The sequence below is a fragment of the Ambystoma mexicanum genome, chromosome 6q (genome assembly GCF_040938575.1).
Source record: "Ambystoma mexicanum isolate Mex_15411 chromosome 6q, UKY_AmexF1_1, whole genome shotgun sequence".
Lineage (NCBI taxonomy): Eukaryota > Metazoa > Chordata > Amphibia > Caudata > Ambystomatidae > Ambystoma > Ambystoma mexicanum.
In genome coordinates, this window is record NC_090937.1 from 1588373415 (window position 1) to 1588395411 (window position 21997).

The 21997-nt window shown below is 47.9% G+C and overlaps 1 protein-coding gene across 1 annotated transcript in view; it reads left to right on the top strand.

The window, feature by feature from the left end:
• The window catches only part of CCT7 (chaperonin containing TCP1 subunit 7), a 144787-nt gene that overhangs the window by 84469 nt on the left and 38321 nt on the right, over nucleotides 1-21997 (top strand). Inside the window, exons 8-9 of the mRNA XM_069632310.1 lie at nucleotides 6423-6611; nucleotides 21021-21118. Coding sequence (XP_069488411.1) covers nucleotides 6423-6611; nucleotides 21021-21118 — 287 coding nt within the window. The remainder of the gene's footprint in view (nucleotides 1-6422; nucleotides 6612-21020; nucleotides 21119-21997) is intronic.

Consider the following 21997-nt stretch of genomic DNA (forward strand, 5'->3'; position numbering starts at 1 on the left):
TCTGAAGTCCATTTAAGGGCTTAGTAAAACCACTCAACCAAGACAGTACACGACTACACTCTTAGTATAAGGCTGTACCGCCTGAGTATATGGTAGCGTAGACGGAGCAGCCAGGCTTACCTTGAAAGGGAGAGGGCTGTAGGATGGTACAAAACTTGTAGTATACCAAGTGTTCAACAGACACTGACAAGCAGAATTATGATAAAAAAAGCTTCATTATAAATGCAGGTTGGGCCAAGATAAATCTTGAAAGGTAAGTACTTGGTGATAGTTATAAACGCACAACACAATGCTTGTTTCGAAAACTAACTATTTCTAGACAAGTCAGACCGTATAGAACACACCTATTCATGGGGGGAGGGGAGAGTAAAACCATAAATTACAATCCGATTACCTTCAGTAATGCTAGAGTAGTAGACCCTAGCAATTGTGCAGTGACACTCAGTTAAGGAATCACTTAGTAAACCTCGGCAGCCAGGGCGCGTTCGACATCCACAGCTGCATCAACCTCCAGTCAACGCTCCGGATCTTAATCCATGAGGAAGTCTGATCACCAGGGCATGCTGAAGGTCGCCCCGGAGAAGACCAAACTGGGTACGGCGTCTGGCAGACTCTCGACGGAGAAGGCCAAAGGGGACCTGGCCTCCGACCCCTAAGGAGATGGCGAGATGGCCAAGCAGGTCAAGGTGTCTGCGGTGACCACGAAGGGCAACCAGGACAAGGGTCCTGGCCTGACCATGAAAGAGCAGGTGTACCAACGAAGGCGGCTCCTTCCATCGGGAGGTGGTGGTGTCCCATTAGATGGCCGCAGGGGGCGGACCTGCAGGCCACCCTTCCGAAGGAAAGTGTCCCTCCCTCCCAGGAGGGAGACTGCATTCCAGCACCTTGAGAAGACTCCATCCAGAGAAGAATATGCTCGTCATCTCCCTGAGACCGTCGCGTCTGGACGCAAAGTAAGGGGGTGGGGGGGCGGCAGGGAGGCGTTGAAGGCCCCCAGGGCACGGATATCTCCTCTGCTGAGGAGGAGGAACTAATCTACCTCCAGACCATCCAGGAGGAGGGTGGCGACGAGAGAAACGTCGGAGTCGCACCCTACGACTAGGGCGACGATGGGGATACCGTTGAAGGTGACGGGAGGGCTTCACGAGGGCCCTGGTCTTGCTTCTATGCCCCAGCTGCCTGTCCGTACTCCACAGCTGCCACCTACATATCTTTCTCTCTCCACCCTTTATACACTTGTATCTGAGATACAGAAGAGGATGGCGTTTATACCTGCTCTCCCCGCGGCGCCAGTGCTGGCTGCCCCGCTGACTGGGGAACAGACATCCAAGAGGAGGAAGAGGCACCTGCTTCATTTGGATCGACGCCTCTGTGGGAGCCAGGTGAGCGTAACACTGACTCTCATGAAGAACCCTTCTATGTCCCCAGCGAAGAGGGACCGATTGGAGAAGTACAGGGTGCTGGACTCCGCACCAAGTGCTTGTGGGCCCTGCAGTCGCTGGACCCAGTGGTTTCTGCAGCGGCCAAGTAGTAGTCGGGCTCTACGTCTTCGGCAGCGTTTACCCCTCCTGACGAGAAGAAATTGATGCAATGGGAAAGCGAGTTATGTACGCTGCAGCGACGACCATCAAGGCCGCCAACGCCCTCTCTATCTTGGCGCGCTATGACCGGGAGCTGTGGTACATGCTTCCTCTCTGACGATAAGAGGTCAGAGGCGTTGGAGAGTCTACAGGAGGGCGAGGTGGCGTCGGACCACGCAGACGTGGGTTTCCGCCAAATGGGCAATGGCGTTTGCCTTCGCAGCCGTGGCTGGCTCAAGGCCACCAACTTTCGACAGGAGATCCAGACAAGGGTTTTGGACATGCCCTTTGACAGAGACCAACTTTTCGGGAAGGCTGTGGAGTAGCCTCTACAAGCCATCAAGGAAGACAGACGGCATGTGCCCTGGGCACGCTACAGCAGCGATGGCCGTCCTTTTGGTCCTCGGGAGGCAAGTCTCCCTGATCTTCGAAGGGTTTCGGTGGGGGCTCCTCTTCTTACCGCCAACCCTCATGCTCCTCAGCTCAAGAAACCAGCAGGGGCCGCTCCAACACCTTCCGAGGACGACGCCGTCATCGACAGGGACTCCAAGGCACCCGTCTACCTCCAAGCAAGAATGAACCTGCCAGGATGTCGGGCCCCTACCCATGCACCCCGGTGGGAAGCTGGCTGGTGAACTTTTTGTCAGGGTGTGGAAGACCATCTCCACTGACCGTTGGGTGCTGGACACTCTCCCACGGATGCACTCTAGAGTTCCAATGTCCCCAAATACCACTGGTGGCCCGGCAGGACAACCACGTCCCTCAGCTGCTGCTGGAGGTTCCGGCCATGCTAAAGAAAGGGGCGATGGAGCTAGTTCCAAAGCGACTCCGGAGTTTAATCAAGTTCTCTCCTCATGCGAAAGAAGACCAGGGGCTGGAGGCACATTCTCGATCTATGACGACTAAACAAATGTATAAAGTCCCAGAAGTTCCGAATGGTCACTCAACACGTACTCTGACAGCTACAAGAGCGAGACTTTCTGTTGTTGGATCTGGAGGATGCATACTTCCACATCCCCATTTACAACAAACACTGAGTTTCTGCACTTCGTTCAGGGGAAGCATTACCCATTCAAAGCCCTTCCATTCTGGCTGAAGTTGGCGCCCAGAGTCTTCAAGTGCCTGGCCCCAGTGGCGGCCCATCTGCGACTGCAAGGGATCAAAATCTACACTTACTGGACGACTGGCTCATCCAGGTCGGATCAAGAGAGATCGCAAGCCGACCATACGGGGAGGACAGTCAGCCTACTGACGGATCTGGGGAGTACGCGTTTCCTCCATTGCCTCTCCTGCTGAATCATCAATCAACTCAAACGGTGCCGATGCATGATGACACTTGTTGCGTGGCAGAGGCAGATTTGGTACCTAGACCTTCTCAGCCTGTCTATGTTGCCTCCGGTCAAGCTGCCAGTGTTCACAGATCTGCTCAGCAGGGAAGGAGGTGCAATTCTGCATCACTACCCAGGGTCGCTAAAGGCTCGGCTCCTTCAGCTTTGGGGTTCTGAGGGTACAAGTTACCGGCGACTGCAGGGAAGTCCTTGCCAGGGCTAGAGCGTCATCGACTCTTGTGCTACGGGCACAAGTGCAAGCATTTCGCTACGTGGTGCCGGTCACAGAACCATGAGGGTCATGGCCCTGCCGACATCCGTAATTGTCCTTGGCCAAGGCGGGGCTGGCGCATGCGTCTGTCAAGGTGCATCTGGCGGCTATCTCCCTCTACACCAGGTCGGTCTTCGCTTTGGACCCACCGTCTCGTCAAGGACTTCCTCAAAGGACGGTTTCAATCTTTCCCGCTGGTGAGGGCTCCTGCCCTGGTGTGGGCGGTCAACGTGGTACTGACGAGGCTCAGGGGGGGACACCTTCGAGCCTATGCATCAGGTCCCGCTCGTGGAAAACTGCTTTCCTCGTGGCCATCGTCTCTGCCAGGAAGGTGGGTGAGATCCTACAAAATGCCTTATCTGACTTTTCACGACGCACCGCTCTTTCATGCCAAACGTTCCTCCGGATTTCTACCTCAAACCTTTGGTGCTGCTTGTGTTAAGACGTCTCAACTATTGGTGAACTTTGGTCCTGTGAACCATGGGAAGGCCTTGTCCAAAGCTTCCGTTATGCAGGTGGCTCTCCGGCTGTATTGCACACATTGGTTGGCAAACCGACGGCTGCCCGGCCGTCCAAGAGCCCATTCCACCAGAGCGATCGCTGCAATGACGGCTGGACGTCTGCAAGGCTGCTACATGTAGGTCCATGCACACTTTGATAAGATTCTCCTGCATTGACAGATTCCAGGTGTGGCCAGGCAGTGCTATGCAACCTGTTCGCGTGAAGGTGAGCCTGTTCCGGAGGCAAGAGTAATTGCGTCTGTTGAGCCTTGCCACCTCCCGTGGTTGTGTAATGTTGTACTGCTATGTAATCTTTATTCATGAGCATCTGAATCCATGCTGGACCCCATGCTGGAGAAGGAACATGTTACTTACCTGTAACTATTGTTCTCCACCATGGGTCTGGCATGGATTCACACACGGCCAGTCCCGCCATCCCCTCTGCGGCTGTTCTTGGTCATACTGCCACTTTAAGTGCAAACCAAATCTCAAGATGGCTTCCAGAGGAGGGGTTTGGGGAGAGGACATGCATTGGCTGGGCAGTGTGACCCACAGCTCAGTTTGTTTCAATTATTTATTTGATAATGTGCACCAAACCCTCAGGTAGCAGGGTGCGGCAGTTACAAGAATATTTAGAGCTTAGTTGCAGCGATAGTGTTTCAGACACGCCTTGTCGACGTCCCCTTTTCGACTACGAAAAACAAGATGCAATACTCCGCAGTGACCACTGGATGTCGGACCTATGCACAGCATGTGAATCTAAGCAGATACAACCATCAGAAATGCTTTTACGGTAAGTAATGCATTCTCATACATACATTACAAATCTACAGGAAGCAGAGGAAAGGTAGAATATAAAGGTACATATGTAACGGTCATACAAGAGGTCAGGGTCAATATGTCATTGAGTGATGGGTAGAAGTTTATAAGTTCTAAGGCATAGGTCATTAGAGCCTCTGGTGTGGTGAGTAGACGTTTTTTGGATAAGCTAGCGGAGATATACGGGGGCTCCGCATGAAGTCCTTTTAATGTAAGCGATACTGTTTTAAGGAATATTCTGTCACTAATATTTAGCCAGTGGTTGTCTTTCCTGATGTTGGAGATATGCTCTCTGCAGGGTATGTTGAGAGCTGCTCTTGGGACATTGTTTTGCAGTAGTTGCATTTTATTTAAGATATTTTTGTTAGCGCCTGCATAATGGGCATTACAGTAATCGAGCTTAGACATAAGTGCATTTGCAAGCGTAATGCAATAAATTTGGGATAAATTAGTTTTTGATAAATTAATCAATTTATAGGTATAAGCTGTAGAGGAGGCCATGGAGCTTGTTTGAGTGATAATGTGGAGTCAAGGTGTTTTTACCTCAGTGACTACTTTGATAACATTACCGTCAATGTTAAAAGCAGCGTAGCTAGGGCTACGTTTTTTGAGGTTGGAGTCGGAACCTGGGATCAGGATCTCCATTTTGTCATTTAGGCAGAGGCCGTGTGAGGCCATCCATGCCTGAATGAGGCGGTATATCTTGTTTGTTAAGGCTATGTCCTCAACAAAGTTGCCCGAGAGGGGTGTAAGGATCTGGGTGTTATCAGCGTAGTTGGGCTAGGTGTCACATATACATCAAGTTTGTCGAAGAGTGGCTTATTAAAAATGTTATACATTGTTGGAGAAACACAGGAACCTTGTGGAACTCCACAGGTAATGTGGATTGGGTCTGCTGAGGCTGAGGGGAGAGAACTCGTACTATTCGCTTGGAAGGATTGAACCCAGGCCATAGCTTCCCTCAAGAAATAGGCAGCTGACGCTAGGTGTTTGCATAATACTGCATGGTCCACCAGGTCAAAGGCTGCCGATAGGTCGAGGAGGAACAGCATAGCTGTTTTACCTTTATCCTTCAACTCGTCGATTTGTGTTTTGAGGTCAATTAAAGCTGTTTCAGTGCTGTGAAACCGGATTGGCGAGATAAGTTGGTTCGCCTCCAAATGCTTTTGTATTTGGAGATAGGCTCAGTGATTGATTTAAAGGAGGAAGACCATTTGTAAGTGAAGCTGTCTTCTTTTACTGAGGATTCTCGGCCCGACGGGGAATTCATGAGCATGTGACTCCATCCCAGACCCATGCTGGAGAACAATAGTTACAGGTAAGTAACTTGTTCCTTAAACTGCAACCAGCCATTGAAGTAAACTTGCAGTTATGTTAGAAAGGGGGTTCTTTGTATCCCCCAGCACTTCACAAAAGGTGGGTGTGTGCTGGTTCACCTATACAAAATGTAAAGGGGTTGAAAATCCCTCTTGACTAGGTCACCCAAGTACATGATAGAGTAATTTAACAGGGGAGCCTAAAGGGGCAACCCAGCCTAAGCCTAATAGCTGTTGAAAACTATAACTGTAACCATACATCATGGAGAGACCTAAAACGGTCACCCATTAAGAGTAAAACTAGAGGGGGAGGAAAGATTACCCTTCACCTAGGGAAAAGGTGAAATAGTTACCAAGTCAAAGCAAAAGGTTCTGGGGTTGACACCAGTCAGAAAAATGTATCCTAAATATAGGCACATAATCACCTTATGGCACTAGCATGCGTCTTCTAGCGGAAATTAAATAGCAGGTGGTAACTGAGGATGCACTTCGATCTCCGAGTACTATTTTACAGTTTTATGTGGTGAACATAAGTCATGCTCAACAATGGATATAGTGTTTGGGATTGAGATGTGCACCACGATAAAGATATTACTTTTTCTTCTCAGGACTACCAGGCAATCGTTGATGCAGAATGGGACATTTTGTATGACAAGTTGGAGCGAATCTTCAAATCTGGTGCAAAGGTGGTCTTGTCCAAACTTCCCATTGGGGACGTGGCCACCCAGTACTTTGCCGACAGAGACCTGTTTTGCGCCGGCCGAGTCCCAGAGGAAGATCTTAAGAGGACTATGATGGTAATTTTGTGCTTGTGTGGATGTGATGAAACGGTTCACCTTTGTGGCTGTGATAGTCCAGTAAGGATGTATTTTATTTACTGTGTATTTGTAAGGTGCTTATCAATTGTTTCAAAGAGCCCACAGGGCACAAGGAGGGAACATGGTATTGATAAAGACCTACCTGTTTGTGTGTATTTAGAACATGCTAGTGCAGGGAGAAGAGGGGAGTGAGGATAGGCACTAGAGTGTCCATGCTCGTGGGTGAGCAGCATATGCAAGTGCCTAGTGTAAGCGCTATGAGGCGTGGAGCCGCATTAGGGAAGTTAAGTGCAAGCCTACAGGATGAAGGCGGGTCGATGCTGAGGCAAGTGCTGTGAGGGAGTTGCTGAGGTGATTGGGTGTGGAAGGCCAGGATCCTGAGGACACGTAAGTGCCCTGGTCAACAATGACGGTGAGATTAGCAGAGAAGGGAAGGAGGTGGTGAATAGGAAAGTCTTTAGGAGCTTCTGGAATTTGAGGAGGTCCTGCTCAAGATCAAGAGCAGCGGGGGAGGCTGTTCCACAAGAGAAGCCAGCTGAAGAAAGAACGGCCTCCATAGGGTTCAGTTATTTTGCGGATGGTTTTTCAGGCAGCGTTATATCCAGTACTCATGAAGACAAGGATGCATGTTTTTCGGCAGATGGACCTGACTGGGCAAAACAATGCATGTCCCAAATATAGAAAATTGATTTTAAAATTGACAGTAACCTCCAGGACTTTGGCCACATTGTCATTTTGCTCTCTGAAATCTGATTGTTGTACTGTGGCTCGGCCTGTCTTTCTTGCCACACTGACAGCAGGGTCGATCCCTTTTATTCGAGATGTCTCCCTGACGGCTGGTTTTTGTGAGGTCGTAGTTTTGCTGGGAATGACAGTTGCTGGTCTACAGTTGACATGGTCGTTAATATGGATTTGGTTAATGTATGGCTGTGCGACATGACTCTTGGAGCTTTCCTCTAGCATTGTTGGCTGCACTTATTTGTTACCTTTGTCCTGCACTTCTCGTCCTACAACCCCCCCCCCCGCACCCCCCCCCCCCCCCCCCGTCTCATCACGCTTTGAAACACTTGTGCATGGGCGCCTTTTAAATAAAATATAATCATGTGAGTGAAAAGTCTCCTTGTTTCTTTCTGGAGGTTTCCATGTTAGTTGGGGATTTGTGTTGTGGGTAAAGCCCTATTGTAGATGCTTTAAATGCGGTTTGAAAGCTTTTCCAACTCGACATTTTAAATTCCCTTTTAACCTGAGATACCTCCAGCACTTGTTGCTGCACTCTGGGATTTGTTTTATTTATTCTCCTGTATGAGTGGTACTTTTTTATGCAAATTAACAAAGGGGGTCCTGGGAGTCCCTCTGCCAGACATTAGTCCTGGTTATGAGAGACTTACCCAGAGTCTTTAGCTCACTGTCTTTCACAGAGAAGAAATATCCCAAACATATCGGTCTTTGTCCTGCCCTGGGGCAGTCCAGCACCGAAATGATAGGCAATTCTCCTCTGAACAAGAGTACCACCAGAAACTCCCAGGACCCCCCCCCCCCCTTGTTAATTTGAGTGGTACTTTTTACCACTCACTCATTCTTTTTGTCTGACTGGGAATCTTATTTTACTTCTTTTGTTGAAGTATGCTTTCCTCCATGTATTTCAATACAGTCAAAAATGAAGGTAAATGCAAAGTAGATTTGGTGACAGAAGCGGCGGCTGGGTTCTGCCTTCTAACGCATGCTGTGCGGCATGACACTCGTCACTCTCGGAGTTTTCCTCTAGCATTTTATTCAGCAATCTGAGGCGAGGTGGTGTGAGGAGGCAGTGGCTAAAACTGCTTCCGCTCCAGGCTCTGGCTCAGGCTCCACTGTCGGCTCCAGAGAAGGTAAGCTAATTTGACTTGGAGGAAAAGTGTAGTTTGGGGAAGTGGGAGAGCTGGAAAGCCGTGGCAGACACCTTGCCTGCCTGCTATTGAGTTGGCACAGAGGGGGCCGCCGTACAGCACAAGTAATTGGTGTCCAAGTAAGGTGTTCTGTGTGCCGAGTTACGTGCACAAGGCCAAGCAGGTTTTGTCCCGATATACTGCTTTCGCTATTGGCAATTACGCTCATTTGTTCTGATGTTTTTCTCCTTGATCACAACCAAGCTGTAAATTGCAGGTGGATTCGTCTTGTAAAGGTTTACCAGATTTAACCTGGTTCTGTCTGACAGCTGGTCGCTTGGTGGGGACACGGGGACCGCCGTGGTCGGTGTGGTGACAATTTATCTACCAATAGTGGACCGCGATTATCTGTGACGCCAAGTAAAAACGAGACGGGCAGTCCATTCTTCGGACCCGCCTTGCAAAGGTGCTGTCTGAAGCGGCTCCTAGCGACTTGGTGGTAGCTTAGTGGTAGCACGGCTTGACACATCCTCCCCGATTGGGGCTCGCCTCCAGTGTTTTCTGTGTAGTTGATGCGAGAACAGGAGTAGGAGTGTAGGACGGAGTTGAAAGGGAAAGGCAGTAGTCTCGAGCCTTAACTGCTTAAGGCCTAGCCTCATTCTGTTTTTGCTTTGTTTTGGATTCCCCATGTCCTAACCTATACGCTTTAATCTGCATGACGGCCCGTAGAGTGCAAGTGGATTTATCACGCAATGGTCCATCACCTCCTATAACTGATTTGCCTGGTCCCACATGACCATACAAGGCGGTGACTTTTTTTTTACCCCTGGAAGGACACGCACCGGAGGTAAGTGTCTCCCTCGATCACCACAAGGTGTCCTGTTCGGTCCTGCCAGCTCTTGTGTCCTAAGACGATTAAAGAATGGGAAGTTAAATGGTGGGCGTTTGTTAGGCAAAGTTTGTATGCAGTACCCTCTGGGACCACTATACACAACTACAGGTGTAAGCAAACCCAAACTTTGGTACAAGTCTACCACACAGATTTTGGTAGCGAGCTGAGCAGCCAGGCTTATTTGGAGCTGTAATGTGAGCTGTAATGTTACACAGATGTCTACGATCACACGTATTCAGATAGACGCTTATACTCTTGTTTCTTGGTAAAACAATTCTACATTTATTACACAGTCAGTTAGAAAACCTTCACTAAAAGGAGGCAATTGATATCACACAAATATTCTACAGTACTTGACACTATCTGGTTCTGAGGCGTTCAAACTACTTTGAGGGAGGAGCAAAAAGGCAAAAGTTAATAAAACGAATAGTCGAGTTGTTCATAAAAAGTGCAAATAGTTTGAGTTCACCAGATGAGTTGGTCTAATGCAATAGGTAGGCCAAAGTCGATGGGCTAAAGGGGATACTGGGTAACCCCTCCAGCACCCTATAGTAAGAGTGTGTTCTGGGTCTAAAAAGTTACAAATGTAAGTCAAGTCAATTTCACTTCATTGCTCTGGGAAACAGTAGTTTATCCCAGAGAAGGTATTTAAACTTCAGGGAAATGGAAGACTTCCTTGTGCCACAATGTAAACAATTATGCCTATGGAGTTTGTCAGACGTTGCAACCAAAAGAAACAGATAAAAAATCACATTAAAAACATGAGAGAGTGGGAAAAGGGGTCTCGCGCTCTCCAGGTAAAAAAAAAAAAAAAAAATCAAGTCTCCAAAATCCAGCAAAGTTGCTGGATAAGGTAGAGAGAATTGGCACATTTCTGAGAATTCTCCCTAACACAGATTCATCAGAAGACATGTATTACTTACCATAATAGCATTTCTGATGATTGTATCTGCTTAGATTCACATGCGCTCACCTTTCCTCCCCGCTCGGATGGAAGGAACATCTTACTACTTCCATCTTCTGTACTCACTCACGATAGTCATAAGGCTCCCTCATGGCAGAAAAAATACAATCTGGGAGGGGGGGACCTACTTGGTACGTTGGGGATAGTGTTACAGGCTCGCCCGTGTCGACGTCCCCCTTGATCCTTGAAAGACGAGATGCAATACTCTGCGATTACCACTAGATGTCGGACTATATGCACAGATACAATCGTCAAATGCTATTACGGTAAGTAATGCATGTCTTTGAATAACTGAATGTAGTCCAACATCCAGTGGTAACCGCAGAGTATTGCATCTTGTCTTTCGAGAATCGAAAGGGGACGTCGACATGGGCATGCCTGTAACGCTATCCCCAACGTGACGTGTAGTGTACCCAAAATCCCTCACGCATTGAGGTCCCTCAGATTGTTTTTTCCGCCCAGCTATCTGGTCACTCATGCAGCGCTTCATAAAACATTGTTATATTTCTCGACCTTCGGTCGTTTATTCCCATTGTCACTCCTTTTGACGGTTGATTCCTGTGCCACTGCCGAAGACTGCCGACGACGGAATTTCGACGGCTGTTTATCCTGTTGGTGCTGCTGACCATGTGGCCGGGCCTTCTGGACGGCCTCTACAGTAGGGAGAGTGGGGTCGGGGTATTCATTCTTTTCAAGAATGCCTTTCCTTTCCCCCTCTTTGTTCCCTTGGTTTCGTCGTCGCTATCGCAATCCTGCGATATGGACAGGACTCCATTTAGATTTTCTTTGCTTCAAGGCAACATTTCCGTGGAAAGACCAGCACCGTAAGTGCAAAAAGTGTCTTCCAATCTATCACACCGTGGTGTCCTGTGCGGCCTGTAAACTCCTACGTCCCAAGACTGTCAAGGAGCGCTGTTTGAAGCAGTGGGTGACCTATGGTATTTTGCAAGCTGAAAGCAATTCCCAAGCCTCCACAGCCGCCGACTGATGAAAAGGCTTGCGATGACCAAGGCTCCACTATAAGAGGCCATTGACCTTACGGCGGAGAGTTCTCGATCCGCAGCGTCCGACCCCGGCCACGATTGGCACAACAAGAGTCCTGCTATGGTGACGATGCATCCCGGCGACAGGGACTCGCCCGATTCCCACACAAAGCACACAACCCACAGTTCTGCTTCGGCGGTCCAGTTGAAGCGTTCCAAAGTGCCAACGGGCATGTCGGATACTTCAGCGGTGCCCGCTGATCTTTATAATCGGCAGCCCTCCCTGCGACAGCGGCATGTGTCCGGGCAGTCCAAAAGTAAGGGCTCAAGCACTATCGAGACGCCTCAGAAGTAAGCGCTGACACCGCTTAGAGCCCTGTTGGGACCGATCCACTGCGCAGCCACTAGCTCAACCGTCGCACCTCCTAGTAACCCCGAGCATCAGCGATTAGTATCGTGAGGATTGCCTCGGTGGTGAAACATAAGGAACAGTTGAAAGAGACATCTAAACTGAAGGAACGGCCAAAAGACGCGTCTAAAGACAAGTCGCAACACCCAGAGCCTCGCAAGGATTACTCTGAGAGCCCTTTAGCTCTATCCAAGACTTAAGGGGAAAGAATCTCGACGCTCTAGAGAGGAAAAGCATCAGGAATACCCCTTTCCTCCCCTGGACTCCTCTGGTTCATAATCATGGAACAGAGAGAAGTTTGAGGGTGCATGAACAGACTGGAGAAGTTTGTTGAATTCTCAAAGGTTTGCTCTAAAGAGGCCTCGTGAGGAGTTCCCTTGGGCCTATGGCTAAGTTTCAGAGTACCTTTTGATTCGCTTCATGAGGGGCATGTTTTTTGACCTCACTAATGAGGTTCCTGTGGCAACATACGTACAGGATGATTATCCTTTTGGGGACCATACTGATGATCCTGCTGATGCCATGGAAGGTTGGGAAGACAACCATCCGGTTGATAACCTTGGGCGTCCCCCACCCCGGACACCTTGTGTATGGATTCCCCTCGGTTAGGCAAAGTTTGAATGCAGTACCCTCTGGGTGAAAGCAACTAGGACTACAGGTATAGGCAACCCAACTCTTTGGTATAAGCTTGTACTACAGTTTTGGTAGTGTTGAGCAGCCAGGCTTATCTCAAGAGGTGACATGTGAGCAGTAGTGGTGTTAAACAAAGATTCAGTTTCAGGTACTTACACTCAAGGTTTCTTGCATAAACAATTCATAATTTATCAGTCAGTTATAAAGTCTTCAGAAGGGAGCAATAGAGTAGTAACACAAATATACTTCAATACTGTACACTCTAGTTTCTGGATCAGACAAGGCCCTTTTGGTATGGCCCACAGACACAACCTACACCCACGGGTGACTTCAGTAACAAGGGTGCTGTGGACATCTGTTGGCATTCAGAACACTCTTAAAAGTTGGTAAAAGGCAAAGGTTATTAAAACACAAATTACAAATATTCATAAGCAGGGCAAATACTTTCAGATAGCACTTGGAAGAGACATTCAATTCAAATAGGCTAAGCCAAAGTCAATGGATGCAGCACTTCAGGTAATCAAATGTGTTTGCACAAGTTCTTGGGAGTCTTTGATAAAAAAGAATCAAATGTAGGGCCACAAGCTGATTAGACTTGAGTTGTGGAAGTTACAAGCACTTCCACAGTAAGCGGTAAGTTCTCTTAGACTTGTTTGACAGTAGCTTGGTAAAGCAGAAAAGATGCAGCTGAAGACTTCTGTTCCTGTGCAGCTTTGCAGAGCTCACTGTTCCTGGTCCTCAGTTATGGGTACAAGGAGAACGTCGGGGGACTCCTGCACTGACAGTCAAAACTGGCAACCGGCAAACTTTACTTTCATCGACTGTTTCGTGTTTCCGCTCCTTGTGGTACAGCAAATGGCAATAAGCGCAGTTCCTGGCTGTCGAGGTGGACTTTACTCCCATTTGAGGTCCCGCACTCGACAGAGGGGTGTGGGGGGGGTCAGGCTTGGTCAGTCCTGCTTCGTGGGAGTCTGGAGGATCTTCCAAAAGCTTTAGGCCAGCTTACAAGCCACGCACACAATATTGTGTCCCTCTCCCTGGCTCTACGGTTTCCTGCAGCAACTCTGAGGAAATTCAACCAGCTCTGAGATGGGTGTCCAGGTGGCTTACTTGGGAGTTGATTGGTCCCACCAAAGGGAGAAGTCGTCCTTGCAGGATTTCTGTCGATGTGAACTTTGCAAGTAGTCACTGCAGCAGGGCTTCACCAGGCAAACCAACGGTCCAGGAGTTTCAGCAGGCGTCCTCTTCAAACTTCTTCTGTTCCTTCGTCCAGTGGTCGACTCCGCCTTCCAAGCCAAAAGATTCCTTTTATTCAGTTCTTTCCTATTCAATCCAGCTTAGCTGTCACTCACCCAGCAGGGTGGCTGTCCTTGTCGGACAGTCAGCCAGCCAATCACCACAGAGTGCATTTGGGTCTCCTAGGAGACTAAGCACAGGGAATTTCGGGTACCTCCCTCACTTCCTGCCTACCCCTGCCTACCCCAGACACTCTGGAGCCAGAGGCGGGTTACTCTCAGAAACCCCGCCAAAGGCAAAATGAATAAAGAGACCACACTTTGTTTGGCACGCAGAGAAGGACCTTTCCACAAAGACCTGGCGAAAAAAGACCGGGCACCATTTTAGCAAAGATGGCTGGTCGCCATTTTGAAAAAGATGGCTCCCACGGTTGGCGTTACCGGGTCCGCAAACGGTCGTGGTAAATGCAAACCCAGGTAGATCAAAATGAAACCACTGCCACCAGTCAGTCAATTGAGGAAAGGGTAACTTAACATTTTTTTACATGAGCATTTACACACACGGCATACGAAGTAACTCCTCCAGCACTCTATATAAAATGGGGTGTGCTGGAGCTAGCAAGTACAATGCTAAGTAAAGTCAATTTCACTTAACTGCTCTGGGAAACAGTAGTTGATCCCAGAGAAGGTATTTAAACCTTGGGAGATCTGGAAGACGTCCCTGTGGCACTGCACTGAAGGTGCTTTGTGACACAATTGTAAGATGATGCCTATGGAGTTGGTTAGACTCCATAACCCAAGAGTGTATAAAATCACATTAAAATACATGAGAGAGTGGGGAAAAAGGGTCACATTCTCCAGGTTAAAGAAAATCAAGTCCTGAAAATCCAGCAAAGAGTCTGGGGATCTCTAAGGTGGGGTGAATTAGCATATTTTTTAGAATTCTCCCTAACACCCTCCTACCCCACTAGTTCGTCAGGCCTCGCCTGTTGAGGATCAAATGGCATTTAACGCGATTTTAAGAAGGCAGCAGAATATTTCCAAATCGCCACACAGGAGGCTGTGCTGGATTTGGATTTTGTTGAAGACATACTAAAGGAAAAGCCGTTCCATTATTGAAGTCTATTGAGACATGTCTGGCCCCTTCGTTGTTAATAACCAGCTCAGACCAGGGCGGTTAATCCCAGAGTAGAGAAGCCGTTTCGTCCTCCTCCTACTGACCCCCTTTCATGCCACTCCGGATTCCCTGGTAAAAGGGAGGGTGTCCCCCTGTCTACAGGTGAAACACTGCCTGATAAAGAATGCATAAAGTTGTACACACTCTGGAAAAGGGTTATGGCTGCTGCAGAATTCTCTACACACACAGCCAACACCACCTGGCTAGCTATGCAGACGTCCAAAGGAACCCACTGCAAGAGGGCCTTCAAGAGGTCCCTGAAACGGTGTGGGCTAGTCTGCTTGTAATCGTATCTTGAGGGCAAGCAGGTGAACCATAATATTCTTAAATACTTTGGAAGCTGCTGAAACAGCAGGCAGGTCTTTAGCCCAGGGTACCATACTAAAACGGCACGCCTGGTTGAGGAACTACAGGTTTAAGCCTGAAACCCAGGCGTCCTTGATAAAGAAGCTGATTGAAGAAACCAAATTGACAGAATTTAGGACTGTCACCAGCTTGGGTAACTTTTGGTTCCTTGTTTTGAATGTCTATTGCCCCTGCCCACGCGCGCACACCGGGGCACACCTATTTGTGTGTGTGTGTGTGTGTGTATATATATATATATATATATATATCTATATCTATATCTTAGCAACCATGGTTGCTTAGGTTGTGCTACAATTTTAGCCCATAGATTTGGGCACTTGTCCGGCTAATTGACTACTGGACTGTCCCTCTCCGACCCTTACTCTTTGATACTGCTCTCAACCTGATATTATACCCATCCATTTCTTTCTCTTACTTCACTAGGGCAGTTAATTATATGGCAAGACAACCATATGACCTAAATTGATCGAATGATTTTGCTCTGTCCAAATCGGGGTAATTTTTTATACACCCTGGTTATATCCAGTCCAGACCTGGAATTGGTCTCCTGTTGGGCCCCCCTTTTTATTAATTGGGTTTCGGAAAAATATCCAATCTGTTTTTCTGATGAATATACCGCTTTTGGCGAACTGATGTACACACGATGAATGTTATGTCTTTTTCTCATATTTTGTTATGTCTTTTAAACTTGTGTAAAAAGCATTCTGAAATTCCAAAAATGTGTTTAGTATAATAAATGTATTGTATGTACTCCTAGGACCTTTTCTTTTGTTGTTTTGCTCTTGTGACTTTCTTTGAAAGCATACACCTTGTATTAACATGGAGATTTAACTTAAATTGACAGAATTTAGGACTGTCACCAGCGTGGGTACCTCTTTTGGTTCCTTGTTTTGAATGAAACAAACTTGTTCGGCAAGGCCGTTGATGAGGCCCTTGACAGGAAAGAAGGAACACGAGACCTTTGTCCTTGAACCAGATTAGCCAAAGTCCGACGACCACCACCCCCACCCCCACCCCACCCCAAGAGAGGTGGCGGGTCTCGTTCCTTTCGTGGGCAATATCGCTCCCCTCACAACCAGTATGGTTCAGGAAACAGCGCCAAAGGTGTTTACGAAGGTACTGGCGGTGGCAGCAGAACACTTGCGCAGAGAATCCATTCCAGTTTACCCTTACCTCGACGACTGGCCCATAACAGGTGATTCCTACGGAACATGCCTGTTGAACACTCAAAAGACGATGGGCCTCTTAATCGGCCTGGGATTCTACATCGAGAAAAGACGTACGCAAAGCCATGCGACTGTGTAATGATGTCCTGCATTTACCTAGTTCCTCACGCGCGTATGCGTTCTATGCAAGAGTGGCTCAACAGCCAGTGGTGTCGGGCCAGCAGACAATGGGAAGATGGACTCATCTCGAGGGGGGGGAGCGGGGGGGAGGGGGGACCTGACCTGCTTCAGCAGACGTCGCACATCGTGATCTCCAGAAATGGCATCTAACCACATAAATCTGTTGGAGCTGTTGGCCGTATTCAAAGCACTGAAAGCCTTTCGGACTGTAACGGGAAGACAGTCCTGATCGTCACCACGGCCATGTACTTTCTTGAACCAGCAAGGGGGCACACTCTCCATGGCTATCCAAGCTGTCCCAGAACATTTGGAAGTGGGTTCTCAAACACAGGATGTTCCTGTTGTCCCAACACATTCCAGGGAAACTCATTCTTCTGGTTGACGTGCTCAGCCAAGAATTCCCACTGGCCGTAGAGTACGAATGGGGACTGCACGCAGACCTCGTGTCCAACGTTTTTGCACAATGGGGCTTACCAGAGATTGACTTGTTCGCAACTCTGGAGAACGCTCCATTCCAAGATTACGCCTCCAGGTACCCTAGAACCGATCCAAGGGGAACGGTCTCTGGATAGCATGGTCGAAGAAATTTTACGCTATTCCACCGCCCCCCCCCCCCCCCCCCCCCCCGACTCCTCTACTCAACAAGATTGTGCACAAGATGCACCAGGAACCAGTCACCATGATTTTGGTGGGCCCGCCAACCCTGGTTCCTATCTCCTCCAATGAAACTGCTTTGCCCATGCAACATCCTATCTCAGGACAAGTGGGAGACTCGTCACCCATGCCCGCAAACCCTGAACTTGGCGGCCTGGCTCCTGAAGTCAGAGTTCGGGCACCTAGAACTTTCTCAGATGCATGGACATATAGGGAGGCGAGGAAACGAACACCCGATATTGCTACTCCAGTAAATGTAAGCGCTTTATCTGGTGCAATTCAAAGGGCATCAATCCCATTGACTGACTGATCTCCTCCACACATTGTATTGTACCTGACTCCCTTATTAGACTTGGTTTTTAATTCCCTAAAGGTTCACTTAGCTGCTCTCGCAGCCTACACTACGTCACAACAGAAGGTGTTGTGGTGGAGAATACCAGTTATTAAGGCTTTCATGGAAGGGGTGTCATGATGCCTTCCCCCGTGCTTCAGGACCAAGCCCATCGGCTCCGGAAGCAGGCATCCAGATATTTATTAAAACCCCTGTTTGGGTTCAGTCCTGGCGCCATAGGCGTCAGGCTCATAGACTTTACTTACCTGATGCAGACCATGCTGCAAGTGAGTCCAAGCCAACGTGAGGCCTGGATGGGACTATTTTATTACAGGGACTATTTTTTTACTCCGGTGTGGTTCTGGGGATCTTCTTAACTGGAACTACTTTGGAGGCTATTTAAAAGAAAAGGACAAGGTTAGAAAACAAAGTTCCACACCTGATTTTGGATCCATCTCGTCTCCGGACCTGGAAAGAACATTTCAGTACGCGTTGCATCTCCAGCTGCAGCGCCGCGCCATACTCGCCAGTCCTTGCATCATCTTTCGATTCGGCACTGCCGCCATCATTTCTTCGCTGAACTCCGGCAGCTGGGGGACAAAAGAAAACCACGTGAGCCGAGAAAACCAACAAATATAACTCTTATCACCACGGACTTGCCTGATTTACCACCAGAGACATTATTCTATAACTCTCCACATCTTCATGCGCCGCACCTGCAAAGAGGGAGAAAAACGACACGTTAAACACGTGCAACATTTACCGGACAGCATCAGATAATACTCTTACCTGAGCGCCACCAGCTACCACGAGAGCATCTTCTCACAAACTCAGCTGCAAGACAAGGAAGGGGGGAAACGAGAGTGAACATCGGACATATTGAACTCTATGAACTTGATACTTACTGTCCTCACCAGGAACCTGAGTCAATACTCTCCGGAACTCTCCCAAGCCTTCAAACCAGTGAAGTAACTGGCATCAACGCGCCCCTGCAATCAATGCAGGATGGAGAGCTCATCTTTCAAGAGTATAAGGTGAGATTGCTGAGAGGGCACTTCAGAGGTGATTAGTGGGAGGACTGTGGGGGGTGCCATCACTTGAATCCACGGGTGGCTAAATCCATCTCTCCACTTGCAGGAGAATACTTCTACGGGTCAAGCAGACAAGATTAGGAGGGCCAGTCCAGTCAGTCATCTCTGCACTACGCATCACGTTGGTGGAGACCGCAGCCGTCCGGGTCCGACCAACGCCCCTGTGGGAGCCGGTGAGCGTAACAAGGGGTTAAAAGGATTCACCCCCCCATTTCTAACCTGGCTCCCAGATGGGACCTAAATGTGATATTGACTAGACTTATTGGGTCTCCTTTTGAGCCTATGCATAAGGCAAGACTCGAGGATCTTGCCTAGAAGACAGCCTTCCTAGTGGCTATCACTTCTATAAGAAGAGTTGGTGAACTACAGGCCCTCCGTTCTGAACCATTTTGTTACAGTTCAGAGATGGTGGGTCTGCACACGCACCCTCGATTTGCACCTAAGTTTATTTCCAAGTTCAATGTGAACCAATCAATAGAACTGCCTACTTTCTTCCAATACCCCACTAACCTGGCCGAAAGAAGCCTACACACTTTAGAGGTGCGCAGGGCAGTCATGTTTTATCTGGAAAGAACTAGACCACTGAGAAAGACCAACCTTTTTGTTCAGTGGCAGCTGGTAGAGCACGGACCTGTCTCTAAATTGGCCATCTCAAGGTGGATTGTCAATTGCATCACACTCTTACACTTTTGTTAAGAGAGAACTGCCCTTCAAATCTAGAGCACACTCCTCGAGGCACTGAGGCTTCCATAGCATTCATTGCAAATGTTCCCCTAGAGTCCATTGGCAAAGCGGCAACCTGGAGTTCTGTACACACTTTTACAAAACACTATTGCCTAGACACTCATTCTAGGTCTTATTCTCGGGTGGGACAAGCAGTACTAAGACATCTTTTCACTACTGTTCCTTCTCACAACCCACCTCCAACTCTGGGTACTGCTTGCTAGTCTATGCACAGCATGTGATTCTAAGCAGATTAATAATCAAAAGACATGCATTACTCACCGTAATAGCACACCCTTACAACTTGCTCGGGTGGAAGGAACATAGACCTCTTACTATTTTCTCTTATGTACTCACGATAGTCATTAGGCTCTCTCATGGCAGAAAAATACAATTGGAGGGACCTTGACGCGTGAGGAATTTTGGGTACACTACACGTCACATTGGGGATAGTGCTACAGGCACACCCATGTCGACGTCCCCTCTCGAAAGAACAGATGCAATACTCTGCGGTTACCACTGGATGTCGGACTATATGGACAGCATGTGAATCTAAGCGGATACAATATTCAGAAATGCTTTTACGGTGAATAATGCATGTCATTCATATTCCTCTTACAGTGGCTTTGGCATCTGAAAGCCTTCCTGTTCTCCTCCGCCACTTTGGGGACCTCCTCCCATCCAATCATCTGCTGCTGTCTTGACATGCCCCTTAAATCATTGTGGCACAAATATCAGTTATCGTGTTATACCTGGGCACAGACTTGTATGCAAAGTCTGACTGGGTGACTAGTGTCTCAGTTGTCCCATAAATATACAGTGGCGTCTCGCCTTCACTTGCCCCAGCCACAACCACAAACCTGAAGTTGCTAGCTCGGTTATTGATCTCCTATTTTGAAGCAGCCTTCGCGTCCCCCTGAGAGGCCTGTGGTTTTCCGCTTGATCTCAATCGTTCTGCCTTACAAGTGGGATGGATGCTTCTGCCTGGGTAAAGTTGATTTTGCTTGCATCCTTTTCCACTTTTCTGAGCAACACATCTGTCAGTACAGCTGGTGATGTGCTCTTGAATTTCCTGTTCCAGAGCTTGAGGGTTCCATCTTCCTTGGGTGGTTGCTGCTGTTGTCATTACATCAGTTGTTGAATATAAGCCTTGGAGGAGAGTGAGCAGGAGCATTGGGCTCTAGCTGCTTCCCCAGCGGTGAGCATTCTGAAGAGGGCTTTAAAATGGATGCCTAGGTTTACTGAGAACTATGAGGGCCTTCAATGAGTTTGTCTGGTTCTTTTTATTTGGGTATGGTGTACAACCTGCGCTTGTATTCACTGACCTTCAGGACTAGTCTCTGCTTAGCTGGTTGGAAAAGGTGTAAACATTCACTGTCGTCTGCATGGTTTTTTTGATGGAATAACCAGAGTATTTCACAATGAAATAATATTTTGGAGCACTGATATTTTTCTATGGGGCCAGGCTAATTACTTTTACCATGCGTCTGCTGTCCCACACTCGCCACCCTCCTTTTTTAATCACCTGTGTTAAGTAGCTAGCAGTTGTTTCACCAGTAATAGTTTAGAAGATTCCGTTTTTTCCTTTTTTTTTTTTTAAACTAATTTGACTATTAGTTTTGTATCTTTTCATTGGTTTGGTAGTTACGTAAACATTTTAAGCTCTGACTGCTGCAAGTAGGATAGCCATAGTGATTTGATTATCTTTATCGCAAACAGGCATGCGGTGGTTCAATCCAGACCAGTGTAAATTCCCTGACGGATGACGTGCTGGGACAGTGTGCACTCTTTGAAGAAGTACAAGTAGGAGGAGAAAGGTATATTGGCAATTCTTGAGCTATGGCAACCCTTTTTTAACTGTATATTCAAAATTGGTCTAATTCAGTTTGTTGCTTGCACAAATTCACTAGCCAGGCTGGCTCTGTTCATTTGTGTTCTATGTTCACACAAGATCTATCTGTTCTATGCCTCTCCAGTGTGCCCTGACTGAAGTGGCCATGTTCACCTACTACTTGTATTAGGTTTATTCAAATGATTCTGGATGTGCTAAAGGTGGAGATTGCAGTGATGCTCTACTAATACCAAAGTCGCACCTTCACTGCACTTGTGAATGAGCAGCAAAACCAATCCACAGAAATACCTTTATTCATCTCCATGACCTGCAGCATGTGATTGCTAGTTGTCAGTCTCTCACTGCCCAAATGGCGAGACCATCTGAAATGCCATATTGCGAAGACCAAATGGTTAGATGCTGAAAGAACCTGCCTGGAACTTAGGCATTCGGTTGCACAATTTTCTTTCATTAATTATGCAATCAAGTGGTGACTTCAGCTGCTTTGTTAGGATAGCATTCAGTTTTTGGGATTCTCTGGTCTTACATTGTAGGCCTCATGAATGTGTTTGCCTTCATACTCCCAGGCCCTACCCCAGACATTTTCCACAACACCTTTCATGAGCCCATCACCATAAAGTGACAGGACTGGAGCCATTTGCACCAGAGGTGCGTGGCTGTGAGGTGTAGCTTCACCCTGCAAGCCCCATCACTGTCATTCAGTCCCTTTACCATCTAGAAGCAACAAGTTTCTGTATCCTCAGCTGTTCACTTTTCTCGTGCTTCTTCCCCTGTTTGTTTGAAACTCGCTGGTGCCCCTTCCACAATTTGGTCATTGTATAATTTTGATCTTCTTATTTCAGTG